Source organism: Aythya ferina, assembly GCF_964211825.1.
Source record: "Aythya ferina genome assembly, chromosome: 12".
Lineage (NCBI taxonomy): Eukaryota > Metazoa > Chordata > Aves > Anseriformes > Anatidae > Aythya > Aythya ferina.
In genome coordinates this window covers 9,532,220-9,547,143 of record NC_140308.1, presented here as the reverse complement: position 1 = coordinate 9,547,143, position 14,924 = coordinate 9,532,220, and the positions used below count along the sequence as shown (strand labels likewise).

Sequence of the window (14,924 nt, the reverse complement as noted above, 5' to 3'; positions counted from 1 at the left end):
GGAAGGAAAACTAAAAATGAACTTTTTAAACATTTGCAGTTCTCCACCAGAGGCGGAGGAGGCTGCGTGGTTGGGTTACGTAACAGCAAACAGTATTAAAACAGTTGAGGTCAGTTGTTTTCGCTGGCCCGTTACATCCATGGAAAGAAAGAATGTAGTGAGTGTACTTCATCTTTTTATTTTTTTTTAAATCTGCTAAGGGACCTTTAAAACTTTGCTTATAAAACATGGTTTATACAATTTTTCTTCCTCCCCTTCAGCTTCCCACCTCCTCAAAAAATAAAAATGAGCTCTTTCCATCCAAAGGCCTGCTGTATCCTACATGCTCCATCTCTTGCTGTAAAAATACTAGATATCACAGGGGCAGCACAACCATGCCCACGCAGTCAGAAGGAACTACTGTTTTCTGACCTTCTGTTCTAGGCTTGTGTGTTTTTATAGTATTATTGGAAGAAGACTACCTTTTTTTTTTTTTCTCAGTTCAGGGCTTTTTTTTTTTCCCTTCTCTGTTCCCTGAATAAATGTAGTGCCATGAATAAAGTAAACATTGCTGTTAGTCTCTCTGCATATTTTTCAGTGTGCTTCATTATATGGGATTTTTTCAAAAGAAATGTAACCCACAGCCTTGGCTGGTTCCCAGCACCATTAAAAGTCCACTGGCACTTTTCTTAAGAATATGAGGTTTTGCTTCTGTTTTTTTTTTTACATAAATTAATTTCACCTCTCTCATGTAGAACGTCTGCTGCCCTTCATCCCAGATGTGGCTGCAAGGTAACCCCTCCCTGGCACTTGCAGGTTGCTCAAGTCTACAAAAGCTTTTGGAGCTGAAGAGAGTCAGTGACAGCTTCATCAGTGATAAAGGCAGGGGAGAAAAACAGGACCAGTAGACAGACACTGTGGAAGGACATGTCAATCTCTAATCCTGGAGAAAAAGAGGGGTATTCTGTGAATGGCTCATTGTTCGTGGCATATGAGATCATATTCATCAGTCTGTAAAGTAAGTCTCTAATTTTTATTGCCAGTAGTGCCTTAATTGTGCTATTCCTTTTTGAAGGAGAAATTCTCTTCACTGATGGTGGTGAAATTACAGGAGCAACATTTTCACCTTTCCTCTCAAGAGAGGTGAAGCCAACCCCATGCAGCTCCCTGGGACAGGTCCTGTGGTGACTTAGAGCCACCAAACACAAACAAACATGCAGGGCTGTAAGGCTAGCTAAGGAAGTTGGTTCTTGTTATTGCTCCCAGGGTCACTTTCTGCTGAGTGGTCTTAGCCTGGGAGCTTGCGCAGTACTGCTTGGATGTGCTCTAGCAGGAATCCTTGTGCTGTTCAGCAGTAGTCATCCCCTACAGTTAGAGATAACTGACTACATGACTCCCCACTGTTGCAGCCGTTTGTCCTTCTTTTGAAAGGCCATATCACAACTTGCAGCTTATTCTTGCTGTACGTTGCATTAATTCCTAACTCTGACTCAGCAAAATTATTTGCCTGCTTCCCATGCTGCCAATGGCTACGGAATCAAGGTGTGCATGCCACATTCTCCGTGAAAACAGAGAATGTGCCGAACTAAGGCACTTAAACCTAACAAACATTTTTCTAAAGAAAGTTGTTTATTATTTTTTTTTTTTAGCTTTTTTTTTTTTTTTTTTTTAATGAATAGTTGAGAGAGCTTCAGAATTTTTACATTGAGAAATTCAAGGAAGAATGCTCTTCTCTTGATGCCAGAGTTAAACTCTAATCACCGTTCAGCTCTCTTGGAATTTGGCAGCGTACCAGTGCTCCTTCCCCTTGGTAGGTCATGTGGAAATACTGGAGCATTTTCTTAAAGAACCTCTCTGCTCTTTTCAGGTACTTGCACAGATGGAACTTCCCTGTTAGGATTTGAATTCCTTTCACACTTCTAACTAAATTTTCCTCACAATAAGCACCATTCAAATCTACAAAATTTTATGTATCAGCATTAAAATACCTTGTTTGTTAAAACTACACAAATGCAGCTGTTAAAATCTGTTTTTAAGCTGATGTATTCAGTTGCAATAGAGTTGCACACTTCAGTCTTGAAAATGGAATTTAAATGCATTTAATGAAATGAACACACAAGAGGTTTATCAAAGGCTGTTCATTGAAGGCTGAAGTTTATTAGAAGTTGTATGAATAGCTGAGATGGAAGTTGAGATAAGTTGCTTTGTTCAGTTTGATCAGTGATAATATTTAAGATAATCTTCCGACTGTTTTTTACATGTAAATTGCCAGTTGGTTACAGTATATCACCACAGCCCTAGAAATAGTTTCTGATGAGGAATTTTTGATTCTGTTCAAGCTGGCTTAAGTGTTCTGTAAAAACACAGATCTTTGTTAATTACAGCAGCTGTGAATAGCATAGTTAGGTTTACTCCTGTCTTGTTTCTTGCTTGTTTCCACTGTTTCGTCAGGTTTTAGTGGGTTGTAAAGTCTTCTCTGATAAATACAGTGACCTGATTATTAGCTTGATATTATGGTGGTGTTTTGAGTGCTGACCACTGATGTGGTTCGCCGTTTAACTACTCTTGGTATGCATCCATGCAGTGAAATAGCAAGATTTTCTTGAAAAGCTCATGAACTTGGAAAAACTTTCAGAAAGTTATCTGAAAGCAATGTGATTTGCCTTGGATGTATGCAGTGACCTTTTTACTGGATCAATACTTTTATTTACATATCAAATGTAGACTTTTTTTCCTTTCAAGTGCTACAGAGCAGACTGAAAAGGTGCCGTATCAGGCAAGAATGTGTGTAAAGGATTCCTTTGTTAAATGTTGGCAGAAACCTCACAAGCCCTTGCCAAGTCTGTCCAGCCCACCCACCCGTCCAGGAGGATGCCAGAAAATCCCCCAGTATGGCTTGGTGTTGGCTCTGTGCCATTAGAGCAAGGGGGAAGCTCGCTGCACGGCTCGTGGTGCCGAAAGGGGCACCATGGCTGTGGCTGGCCATGCCTGCTTCCCGCTGCCCCGAGACGCAGCCTGGAATGCCTGTGAAACTGCGGTCGGCGACACTGTCAACATGGTTCTGAGAACACGCCTCGCAATTGTTCAAATAACACTTGAGATACTTGGAGCAGAGAGAACACTTAATGTGCTTTCGCTGTGTAAGCAATTAACTCCCCAAAGAACAGAGCGTTTTCAGTGTTCCCATACTCTGCAGCGTTCTCATGATCTTAAATATATTTAGGCGTTATGCCTTCCATTTTATAGGAAATTAAGTTTGCTGAAGGCTGCACAGGATGCAGTGGTAAGCTAAAAAAATGGAATTGAGATCTCTTATCGCCTAGCTTTTTTTTCCTAAATCACTCAACCATCTTTCCCCTTGACCTTCAGTTTCCTTGTGCAATACCACCTTTTGATTCTCCTTCAACATATTGCTCCTTTGGTTGGAACTGCAAAAGGTTAAGCAAAATAATGTTTGCTGGATGCTTCAAAAATGTTTCAATTCCTTTGCTCACAAATGGCTTTCTAGAACCACCACGGGAGCTCTTCAAAGCTGATGCTAAGTGTCTCTGTAGGTAAATGTGGAAATGCTGTGTTTGTGGAACAGCTGTGCAGTTGTAAGGTTAAAAAGAATCTATGAAATCTCTTCTAACCGGCAGCCACCTTGTCATCATATTTCCTGCAAGAAAAGGAGCTTTGTGTGACCTTTCATTTCCCCAGAATTATACAAGAACTGAGAAAAGAGACTGTAAAAACCTATTAGTCCATCACAGACAGAATTTTCCCTTTCCATTTATAATTTTGTATGGTTAGACTAGTTTTGGGTGACCCAAGGAACGGAGGTTTTCATCCTTTTCCATGCCTTGCTCATGTTTTCTTTTCCTGCTATTTGTCCTTCAGTAAAGGCCAACTTTTTTTTCTTTTCTTAAGCATGTTTGCTAGCTCTTCATCTCATTTGAGAATATCTCAGACTCCTCCAGCACCAGGGTGTACCAGAGATGCTATGGAAAGACCTGACTGCATGCTGTCAATACGTCTCCAGTTAACCAAGCTGTGCCTGATAAAGGTAGACCAGAAAAATCAACTATTTCTGTGTCCAGGGTTTCTGGTGTGCTCTCTGGTTCTCTCTTTGGCCCTACTTCTTAGGGTCTGTTTATGCGGAGGCCAAAGAGGAGGAAAATCTCTTGAAATTAAAAAACATGTGACGCTAGACAGAACCCTCTAAAAGAAGGGTGATGAAAGAAGCTTCAAGAGAACGAAAAAAGAAGCAGAGCATAAAGATAACTGGAAGAAAAGAGATGTAAGGGTGATAATCCACACTGCTCTTGGAAAACAGAACTACTGTAATGGTTTAAAAAAACAAAACCAACACCTTCTTAGAGGCCTGAGGAAGATGCTAGAACAATTAATATATGTGAAAATCCTATCACAGAAAATCAGACAAGAGAAAAGAATGTGGATTGTTACTAAGACTGAGAGCAGAAATCTGGTTGATAAATATGACAGATCACAGGATACAATACTCAGCTCCTTGAGTTTCCAACTCCATTAGTGGTGCATGGCAGTCTGTAGGTTGAGGGAAAAAAAAATACAACGCAAACCCCTTCTTCATTTGCATTTGCTGCAGTTGTATTTGTCAGGTTCTGTTGCATGTTTCTCCCTATTTATGCTTTCATGAGAAGTGTCTAGAAGTGTCAAAACCAACTCTTTCGTTGGAAAACTTCAAAACTCCACGTCAAAATGTTTCTAACACTCACAGAAGAACACCATGGGAGTTTTCACTAGTTGAACGGGTGCAGGTACAGTATCATAACAGCTTGAAAGGGTAATTCTGAGGAGTGTGAACAGCTTGATATATCTCAGAGGATAAACTCTTGTGTTAAAAATACAATGTAAGCTGCCACTATTATTGACGTTTTCCAGTGTTAGTATCAACATCAGTGCATTTCCAAGAACCCCGAAGCCCAGACTCCTGCCTGCAGAAGTGCCAAAGGCAGCAGGCAGCACCAGCTGTAACCTCCACGCGCCTTTTAGTCGTGCACGTGCCAAGGACAAACAGTGTCATTTGTTTCTGCCTACGCAAGAGCTGCAGTGAATAACACAAAAGCCTAGATCGGCGGTTTGCAGTGTTTTAGAAGCCAGAGACAAACTTTTACTGGGGACGGGGGAAGGACGAGATGGTTGAAAAACAGCTGAACGCGGTACGGCTCGTTTTCACCCGCGGGGGAAGCTGTCTTCACGCTGCCCCCTCGGTGCCTAGAACCCAAACTCGCCGCTCCGCGCGGGCGGGACGAGGCACGGAGCGGCCCGGCCCCGGCGGCCGAGGGGAGGCGAGCGGGGCCCCGGGGCAGGTGCCGGGGCCGGGGCCGGGGCCGGGCGGGGCGGCTCGGGGCGGGCAGCTCGGGGCGGGCTCTCCCCGCCCTTTCCGCTGAGCGCAGGGGGCGGAGCGGCGGCGGCGGCAGCAGCGTCCCCGGCCGGAGCTGCCCTGCCGGGAGCGGCGCCGGGAGCAGGGGAGCAGCGGAGCCGCGGGGCGGCCTCGCCGCCGAGCGGGCTGAGGGCGGCTCCGGGCCGGGTGGCGCGGCCGCGGGCACGGCGGCTCCTCGCTGCCCCTCGCTGCCCTCAGCGCGGTGAGGGCGCCCCCCGGCGGCGGGGCGCTCCCGCTGCTCCTCCTCATCCTCCTCCTCCTCCTCCTCCTCCTCGGGGCTGAGGCCGGGCCGGGCACGGCACCATGCGGCCCCCGCTGTCCCCGCTCCTCTCCGCCTGACGGAGCCCCCTGGCCCTGCCCTACCCTGCCCTGCCCCGCCGTGCCGTGCCATGCAGCCGACGCTCCGCTAGGCGCCGGCTGGAGCTCGCAGCCCGCTCCCTCGGCCCCCCGGCGGCACCGGCACCATGAGGAACGGCGAGGACCTGGAGGGCTTCGATGGCGAGGCGTCCAGCACCTCCATGATCTCGGGGGCCAGCAGCCCCTACCAGCCCACCACCGAGCCCGTCAGCCAGCGCCGAGGGCTGGGCGGCCTCCGCTGCGACCTGGACTACCTGCGGGGCACCTTCGGCAGGATCAAGCTGGCGGAGGTGGTAAGTCCCGGGCCGCCCCCAGCTCCCTTCCCCGCCCGGCGGCGAGGTGCGTACCTGCGCCTGGCGGCCGCCCAACGGCCTCCATTTCAGGGCCGCCGCGGGCGGGAGCTGCGGTTCGGCGGGGGCAGGGGCAGGGGGGTCCCGTCCCCACGGCCCCTCGGCCGGTGGGGAGCCGGTGGGAGCGAGCCTCGCCCCGGGCTGGGGGTGGCGGAGGAGCCGTTGAGGCACCGGCAGCCGCCGGGGTTCGCTCAGCGTGCGGAGCGGAGCCCGAGGCGCCTCGGGGGCTGAGCCCGAGCGGTCCCCGCGGCTCCGTGCTCGGCGGCCCGAGGGACGGGGCGGCCTCAGGGCCTGTGGGTACCCCCGGACTGGGCTGGTTGAGGTAAAACCCCACCCAGCACGCCCGCTGGGTCCCGCCGCAAGTCATCGGATCCCAGGGTTATCAAACAAACACCTCGGGGGGCTGCGTGTGCTGGTCCAAAACAACACGAAACGACCCGACCCAACCCAGCGTAACCCAGCCCGCTGTGCCCAGCTGGGCGCTGCTGAGCGGCTGCGGTGTGTCAGGGCTGCAGGAGGAGGATTGGGGTTGGGGTCGCAGAGCGGGGCCAGGTGCGCAGCGGGGGCCCCGTGTTCCTCAGGTGGGGGCCCCGCGGTCAGCAGAGTGTGCCCGGAGCTCCCGGGAGGTGCGGGGCTGCAGCCGCGCCTTGGCCATGCAGGGTGGCTGGGGTGCCGGTGAGGAGTCCCTTGCACATTGATTAGGTTTGGTTTTAGCTGGCTGGAATTCTGTTGGTTGCACGAAGTGGAAAGAAACCTTAAAACGCAAACAAACAACCCTCCAAATGCACACCTGAAGTTCTGTTAGTTGCACAAAGTGGGAAGAAACCTTAAAACAACCCTTCCCCAAAAACACACACACACACAAAAAATAAACAAACTGAAAACATTTTTCATTCTCAAAGGAAACACATGCTGTGTTTCTCCAGAGAGTCTAAACAGCTACACTGCTTAGTTTGAAGTCCTTGTGAAGCTTAGAGCACTGTAACAATTACATGTGTAATAACTCCTGAGGTTTTTCTGTTGATGATGCTGATGCATGTCTTCATCTGATCAAACTTCAAAGTTGTGTTGTTATTAACATCTTTGAAATTAGCAAATGTACTTTTAAGGGTGTTTTAGAGCAGTTATGAAAATGACAGTAAGCCTGAAATAGGTTTTTAAGTAGTTCCTTACAGAGATGCTATGAATTGTATTCCCTTAATATGAGTAAGTTCTTCAAGGACAATAATGTTAAAAAGAAAAACTACACCAAAAGCCCACCAACTTTTAAATATTTCATGTGTATTACTTCATTGTTTAAAACCACTGCTAGTTATTGTAAGACAAAGCTTGCATGGACAGATTTCATGTAAGATATAGTCAGTGTACTAGGTTCAGTAGTGAGCACAAGTTTCTAGAGGGTTGTGGTGATCAGTGTATAGTCCTTTTTGCAAATACCCAGCAAAAATCAGGATTTGGAAGTGCAATTTGTTTTCTTCTCATCTTCACAGTGTAGAACAAAATCCGAGGTCTGCAAGCGTTAGCAATGAGCATTACATGAGTAGGCTGAACGACAGGGAGCAGCTGCATTTGCATTGTGTGTTTTCAGGACTGAAGCCAAAGAAGCTGTCATCACTGTGCAACATCTACCTGTCCTGGAACTATTAAAAACCATCCAGGCAGTAGAAGTTCTGGGATGGTGCTTCCTAATATGCTAAAATAATCTGCCCTCAGGATTTTTGTTTCTGTTCCTACTGCTGATCTTTGCGGTACACTAATAACTTTGGCAAGTCATGCTAAAAGCTTCTAATTAAAATGAGTGATTATTGATTGTGAGTAAGTAAATCGTCTATTATTAAACTGATACGTTTGGAACAAACATGAAAAAATTTTGGAGCACGCCTCTTAAATTTTTAGGGCTTATAAATAAAATTAAAAAAGAAAAAAAGATAATGGTAAAAACCATAAGATGGTGGACTTAGAGACACGGGAGTTTTCTTGTCTGTTGAATGAGTATGTTGCAACTTCCAGTATGTCGTAGGACATACGAAGGCGTACGTGCAGATGAGTTTCTTTGGAGGAACTGAGTAATATTTTGTGCCTTTTTTTTTAATGAGTGGCCTGAGATAGCACCCATGGTGCATACGGAGTGTATGAATCCAGTGGGTCGGAAGCTGACAAATTAGCTTGGATAGGATGGAAGCCTATGTACCGTCTCACCAAATTCAGTTTCTGTGTGGTTGTACTCCAAAGGAGCTGCATCTGATTTGTGGTAATGACTGGTAGAGCAAACTACTGGGTTTTGCAAACTGTTGGTAAAGTGAGCAGTTTTGGAAAAGGAGGAGAAAGAACATGTTCCACGATGCTCTTAATTGACTTATTTGCCTAAGATAATTATTTTTGTTGTCGTAATGCTTAGTAATACCTTCAAAACTACTGTGGGAACTGATGTGTATCAGGCTGTCGTACAGCACTCTGACTCATTTTTAAAAATGAGAAGGAGCACCCTTCATTGCACAGAATAAAACCTCAACAAAAATTGGTTAAGATAAAATGTCTCTAAATATATTCTAGTAGAAGAAAGTAATGCTGCAGGAAAGATTACAATGCACTTGCTTCATTTAATGTCAGGATTCGTATTAAAATACATTCATGATTGGCAGACAAAATTATCAGTTGAAGACAAACATTGCCGCTTACTGTAATCTTTGGTTGAAGGACTTTCCACAGCTTAGCTCGTAGTGCCATATGTGACGTGTAACTGCAGGGCATTGTGGCTAAAATGGCTCTTTTCCAGGTGCCCGTTTTTGATTGTCAAAAGAAGGAATAGGGAAAAAGTCAAATGCCTGCAAATGAAGGCACGGGGACTGCAGGGCTCTGTTACTGGCTCTAGGTTTGTCTGTATTGATTTGAAATACCACTACAGGAGCTGTTGCGAGCTGAAAAGCAGCATGATGTTTTAGGCCTGTGGGGTAGTTTAAGCGCTGCTGGATGTGAGAAGAGTTCCAACTCATTTATTCGTATCTCAAGAGAATGTGCCTGAAACTGTCCTTTAAAGGGGCAATGTCACAAAGGATTACGATAATGTTAATGATTCATGTAGAGTATTGTGCGGCACTTTCCCAAGACTTAATTAGGCTTTCATTTCCTCGACTTCCAGAAAAGGTTGAAGAGTATTACAGGGTGTTCCTGTTAATTATAATTTGGGAATTAAAACTAAGGAAACTTCTAATATTTGGAGTTTCTCATGAATATTCAAGGCTAAGCTTAGTGATTAATAGTACGTATGGCTGACTGCTAAAGATGATTGGTGTTCAGAATAGCAAGGAAGTAACAAGAAGTCCAATGTAGAAGAGCTTGGTATTGAACTGATTTTCACTTTTTTTTTGAACGCTTTGCTAAGTCTGTGAGATATTCAGCACATAGCGCGCTCACCTGTGTCTTCCCATTTGGGTGAGCTCGCTCTCTGTGCTTGTTTGGCTGCCAGGGGAAATCTCCGACGCTGCTGAGGCTGGGCAGAGCTGCGAGCTCTGTAAAGAGGCAGCTGGCAGGATGGAGGGGTGGTGGGTGTTGGACCCGATCAGGAAAGGAGTTTTCAGGGGGCTGGGGAGGCTGACAGACCTGATCAGATATCGTCTGATAAGGGGGAAGAAAACAGCATGAAGGGAAATGAACAGGGAGGAAGACTCAAAGTAATATGGGATGTTGATGTTTTTGGGATAACGAGGATATGAACTGGAAGAGGAGGGCGAGGAGAAGCTGGTACACTTGTGCACTACACAGAGAAATGCTTTTTCTTTTGAGAAGGTCAAGTCTAGGTGGGCTCAGCTCTCCAGCATTCAGATGGAGCAGTACCTTGCCGTGCAGCAGATGTGGAAGATTATGTAGCTGTCCTGGGAGACCAGAGCAGAAAAGCTCTTTAGAGTTTATTTTCATTACTCTCTGGCATGGTTTTATGTTTCTCGTGTTTTTAAGGGCTTTAATACTTCCCATGGAGATTATTGTACAATCAAGCAGATATCCCTGGAAAAGTTTTCAATGAACATCCTCAAATGATTTGTTACCTTTCAGTGCCTCCTCCCTTTTTCCTTCAGTTTCCTAAAGAGATTCTCCTCTTCTGAGTGCGCTTGCTGAAGGAAGTTGTTTGCTGTATGAGGAATTGGGAAGGGCCCATGGCTGCCATCCAAAACAGATGGGCCAGTTAGCAGGTAGCACCTCTGCACGGGAAGTTGTTTCACTTTAGACAAGTGCTGCTTCTATTCTCGCTTTGTTTTTACCTTCAACTTTTCTAAATGCATTGTTATATTTCCTTCATTGCTCTAATACTGCGTCTTTAATAATCTTACTGTTACAAGAGTTGGATGTAGGAATATACTTACCACTGACGTTGCCTCAGGAAATGATGACTGCCCATTGCCTGCTTCATATTTTCTTTGGTAGCCGTAGTTCCTGGTGGGCTTTTCCTCGGGTCACTAGGTGAGGTGTGAGGAAAGCAGGCAGGATCCCAATGGGAGCCTCCTTGGTTCTCACCAGCCTCCTGCTAGGTATTCGCAGGCATTTGATTTAAGGTAAAATAACTGGAGCTTGATGTGAAAATTTGAAAAAATGGTGCTTAGCCAGCTCTTGCGATGGTGGTGGTGGTTAGGAATGGTTTAACTGGAGCAGTAAGATAACAGCTACAGGAAACCCTTACCACGTGCTGCCTCGGGAAAGAATGGCATTTGTGGTAGGCAGTGGTGGCCTCCCTGCACCAGACAGCACTAGACTTTGTATTTGTAATGTGCCCATTCCAAATACTACAGAAACTCATCAAAGACCCATGTTAATGGAGATAATGCTTCTGCTTGGGAGGTCTCCGAGCTACAAGTTGCTGATGAGCGTACTGGGAAACATTGCTGCATGCTTGCTCGGGGCTCGCTCTCTGTAATGTGTGCTATTGCTTGGTGGTGGAGGCAAGATTTTGGGCTAACTGAAATCTGGTGGGAATAGCAGTTCATATGTTCACAATTTTATGTATAAAAAGTTCCATCTTCATTGGTGGAGAGTAGCTGAATGTTGGAAAAAGTTGTTCTGTGGCTTACTATCATTACACGTTTCCAGATCCAGAAGTTGGTTAAGGCCAGGACTACTCTGACATTCTTTGCTGTTAGAGTCTATTGTGATGAAGAAATTAGCATTGAAAAGGTCCGTAGTACCTACCTACATGTACGTCAATAAGACTGTTGAGAGTTCTCATTGTTAATTACATTAAAAAATAGCCATAATTTATGTTCCAAGTAGTAAGGTAACTGCTAACTGCTCGAATCGGGTTGAAAACTAGTCCAAAGTGCTCAGCAGTCAGTTTTGTTATCACAGCGTTCCCGTGCCTTCAGCTCAGCAACCTTCAGATGGCTGCTGGAGGGGAGGGTCACTTGGGTGCCCCAACATCCCACCCGCCCCAATCCAGAGCTCTGCACCTTTGTGGCGTGTTGTTAGGAAATACCGTTGCGTATATGTATGGTAGTACCAGTGGGAACAGGCAATTACTGTACCTGATAGAGGTCAGTAGCTGACGTTGTCTGTCACGGATTGTGTGGCAGGGTCACTGCTCAGGTCGCTGGTCCTGCTGGAAAGGTGTTGGTGGTCTTGGCGAGAAGTGGAGCACTGCAGGAGACACCTGAGCCTCCTGAAGCAGTTTCAGTGTCACTGGCGACCTCATGCCTTAGTTTTTCCTATAAGCGATCAAGTTTCACCTTTAAAGTTAGCTTTTTCTCTTCTATTCTGCTCTTCTGAGGTATGCAAGCCTCTTTCGTTTCTGGCATGTGAACTTAGCTCTAGCAAATTTATACCCATTTGTTCTTGTGTCAACACTGCCGATTTGCATAACCGCGCTTTGCTCCACGTACTTTGAAACGGCTGTGTGCGCTCGGTCACCTCGCTTCACAAAGCCAGGCAGGGTGGTTGTGGACTCTGCTCGTCACTGGGGCTCTCTGCTCCCCTGCAGCCCGCCTGGGCACTGCCTGCTGACCGGGGATCCATTCGGAGGAGCACGGCCCAGGAGAAGGCAGCCTGCAGGGGTGGTGTACCAGTGCGCGCAGTGACCTTGGCGCTTATCACACCTCTGCTGGGAATTCCTCCCCTGCTGTGTGCTAGGGTCACGCTGGCAGTTCAGAGCTGTTCCACTGCATCTTCCGTGTTTTATTCTGTTGTAATTTCCAAACAATAAATTGGCATTTGTATAAGAAGTGCTTGTGACTTTGCTATTGGATGTTGAATGGTTGATGCTTGGTGGTATTTGTAGCTCGTTCAGAAAACGGGAGTATGGCAGTGGATACTGGTGATCTTTGGTATCTTGTAGAAAAAAGCCTGTCGGGATAATACATTGAAGGGATAACATTTGTAATAGGCACATATGCTTAGAAATCCTATTTAGGTAGAGCATGTCTGTACAGTGTCTCTGAGACGCCTTATTTCTCTTGGGAAAGTTTTCTCTTGAAAGGTTATAGATCGGTGCTGCTGTGTGGTGATATTTTTGTACTGACATTTACCATAGAAGGAAGAATGATAACACTGTTTAGCTTTGGTTTTTATTGTTTCTGCGTGCATGTGAAGAAAAGGCTGTGGCTGTCATCCAACAGCAAAGCAAATGGCTTTTGGTCTCTTCTGTGATGTCCCTTAGATGCAGTCGGGCCATGGGCCATTGTCCTACAGTCATTAAACTCCAGTTGCAGATGAAATTCCAGTTGCAGATTTTTCTCTAAGATGGTGGATAGTTTAGAATTCTGCTTTCAGAAGAAACTTCTATTATGTCTGTAATATATATGTTTTTTTCCCCCCCTACCATTATGAACCACTTTAATAGTAATGGGTACATTATATTAATTGTAGATGCTGCAATGAGAATGGTAATTCTAATGGGATTATGATTTGGAAAGCAACCTTCTTTTCTTGTAATCTTTCTGTTAATCTCTCTCTGGTTGATGAGTCTCCCTAGAGATTTAATTATCATGTAACATAAGAAAAAGGACTAGAAATTTAAGAGGCTGCATTTTTGTTGTAGCATACTTTACTGCTGTAAGGGAGGTATCAGTTCCTTTTGATACCAGTTAATGCATCATTTGTCAGTTCAGCTTAATAGTCATGTCTTGGTAGTCGTCATCCCATGCTCCAAGTTGTATTTCAGAAACACCCACCTTACTTGGTGTAACAAGGTACTGAATTTTTTGTATACATATAGTGAATAGCCATCTGAACAGAAGTCTTAACAGCAGGTCAAATGCTGTTAGTCTGTAGTGGTAGCAGTCACTGTTTATAAATTTGGTATGAATTAAAAAATACGCTCTGACTTATACAAAAAAACAAAACTCACTTATTTCTTAGTTGATTTGTGTAGTCAGTTGCTCCCAAAATATGGAAGAGTTAAGGTTTCTCTGGAGCCTGTATCATCAACTCTGCAGAATAATAGGAGGAGGAAGGCAAAAGCTTGCTACACAAACCTTACATAGAGCAGGTGTAAGAACACACAATTATGAATAAAGATGGGTCCAAAATGGTACTGACCGTGGGCAGAGAGGTCTCAGAGCTGGCGTAGCACTCGCCTGGACCAAGAGGTCTGCGCAGTGTGGAACAGCATGAATCAAGTGCTACAGTCCCTGCAGGGATCAGGTCTGAAGCATCATTTTAGTTAGTGGGTATCCAGGATGAAATCCACAGTCACACTGCAGCATGTTGCTAGAATAGCATAATAGCTGAAAGGGGGTTTCAGGTAAGCAGAGTAACTTGGCAAGTTTTTATCTAATTTTGTGCAAATTAAACTGGGAACTTTAATTTCCAGTGTCACAATTCCAACTCTCTGATCCGAAGGCTTTGATACTTAGGGTCCTCGTTTGTATAAGAATATAATGATGTATTTTTACCTTAGTCAACGTCTTCAGGTTTGTCTACCATTTTTTTTTATGTAACCTGATATTCAGGTGGTGTTAGACAAGAAATTTTTTAAAGTTTTCTTTAGCTTGCATGTATGTTCACAAAGTGTTCACCTTGCAAGCCACCTGAAATTGTTCGTGATGGTTTCTTCCTTTAGCGCATGGCTTAAAAGCACAGTAGCTGTGTACCTGGTGCATGGAAATATGTCCTGTACTTCAGTCTGGTACAAACAGTGGCACTTCTGGTGGAACTTTCACTTAGACTAAATGCTCTCATTGTCAGATGCAAAAATCTGGCTATAATATAGCAGTGCTCATAACAGCTTCTTGGGGTGTTCTGCCAATTTTTTTTCTGAATTATTTTATGAATCAACTACAAGTGTTTTCATTTTAGTATTTTTCTATACTTTTAGGACATTTAAAACTGAAATGTGCATGCAAGAAAGCAACAAGCACATTGTGAATATGATGAAATGCGGAAGTGTTAGGAGCCTTCAACCTTTGATTACCTTTGTCCCGTGAAATTCCTTTCACACTACTAATTGATATTACCACTTGACTGTTGTGAATAAATTTATTAGGGGGTTCATTGTAGGGTTTTTTATCGCTATTTTTTTCTAATTGTTGCGTTTAATGCTTGGAAACCTTTTAACTGATGCAGATGAAACCTTTCAGGGAGTGTGGGATCTTTTGATTTTATATGATGGTATCACATCTTCCAAGTATCTAGAAAAAAAGCACTTCTCAGAATTCTAGCAAAGTTTCCGAAGGCCTTGGGATGTTCAGTATGTTTAGTGCACAGTGGTGGGACGATAAGAATCGTGACCAAGAAGGTCAAGATGTTGTTGCCGGAGTCATAAGGGTTTTGCGTTGTTAACATCATTTCATAGTCCTGTGTTTGCAGTGTGCTGAGTTTGTTTGCAGTCTTTAGGCAGATCTGTTCTTGAGTTA

The 14,924-nt window shown here is 45.1% G+C and overlaps 1 protein-coding gene across 4 annotated transcripts in view; it reads left to right on the top strand.

Annotated features, from left to right (window-relative positions):
• Positions 1-5,412: 5,412 nt before the first annotated feature.
• The window catches only part of CMTM4 (CKLF like MARVEL transmembrane domain containing 4), a 39,109-nt gene continuing 29,597 nt past the window's right edge, over positions 5,413-14,924 (top strand). For all 4 annotated transcript variants that reach the window (XR_014697311.1, XR_014697312.1, XR_014697313.1 and 1 more), the window contains exon 1: positions 5,413-6,033. Coding sequence is in view for 1 of the 4 variants with exons in the window: in XM_084533770.1 (XP_084389896.1) it covers positions 5,848-6,033 (186 nt within the window). In the remaining 3 variants the exon portion in view is untranslated. The remainder of the gene's footprint in view (positions 6,034-14,924) is intronic.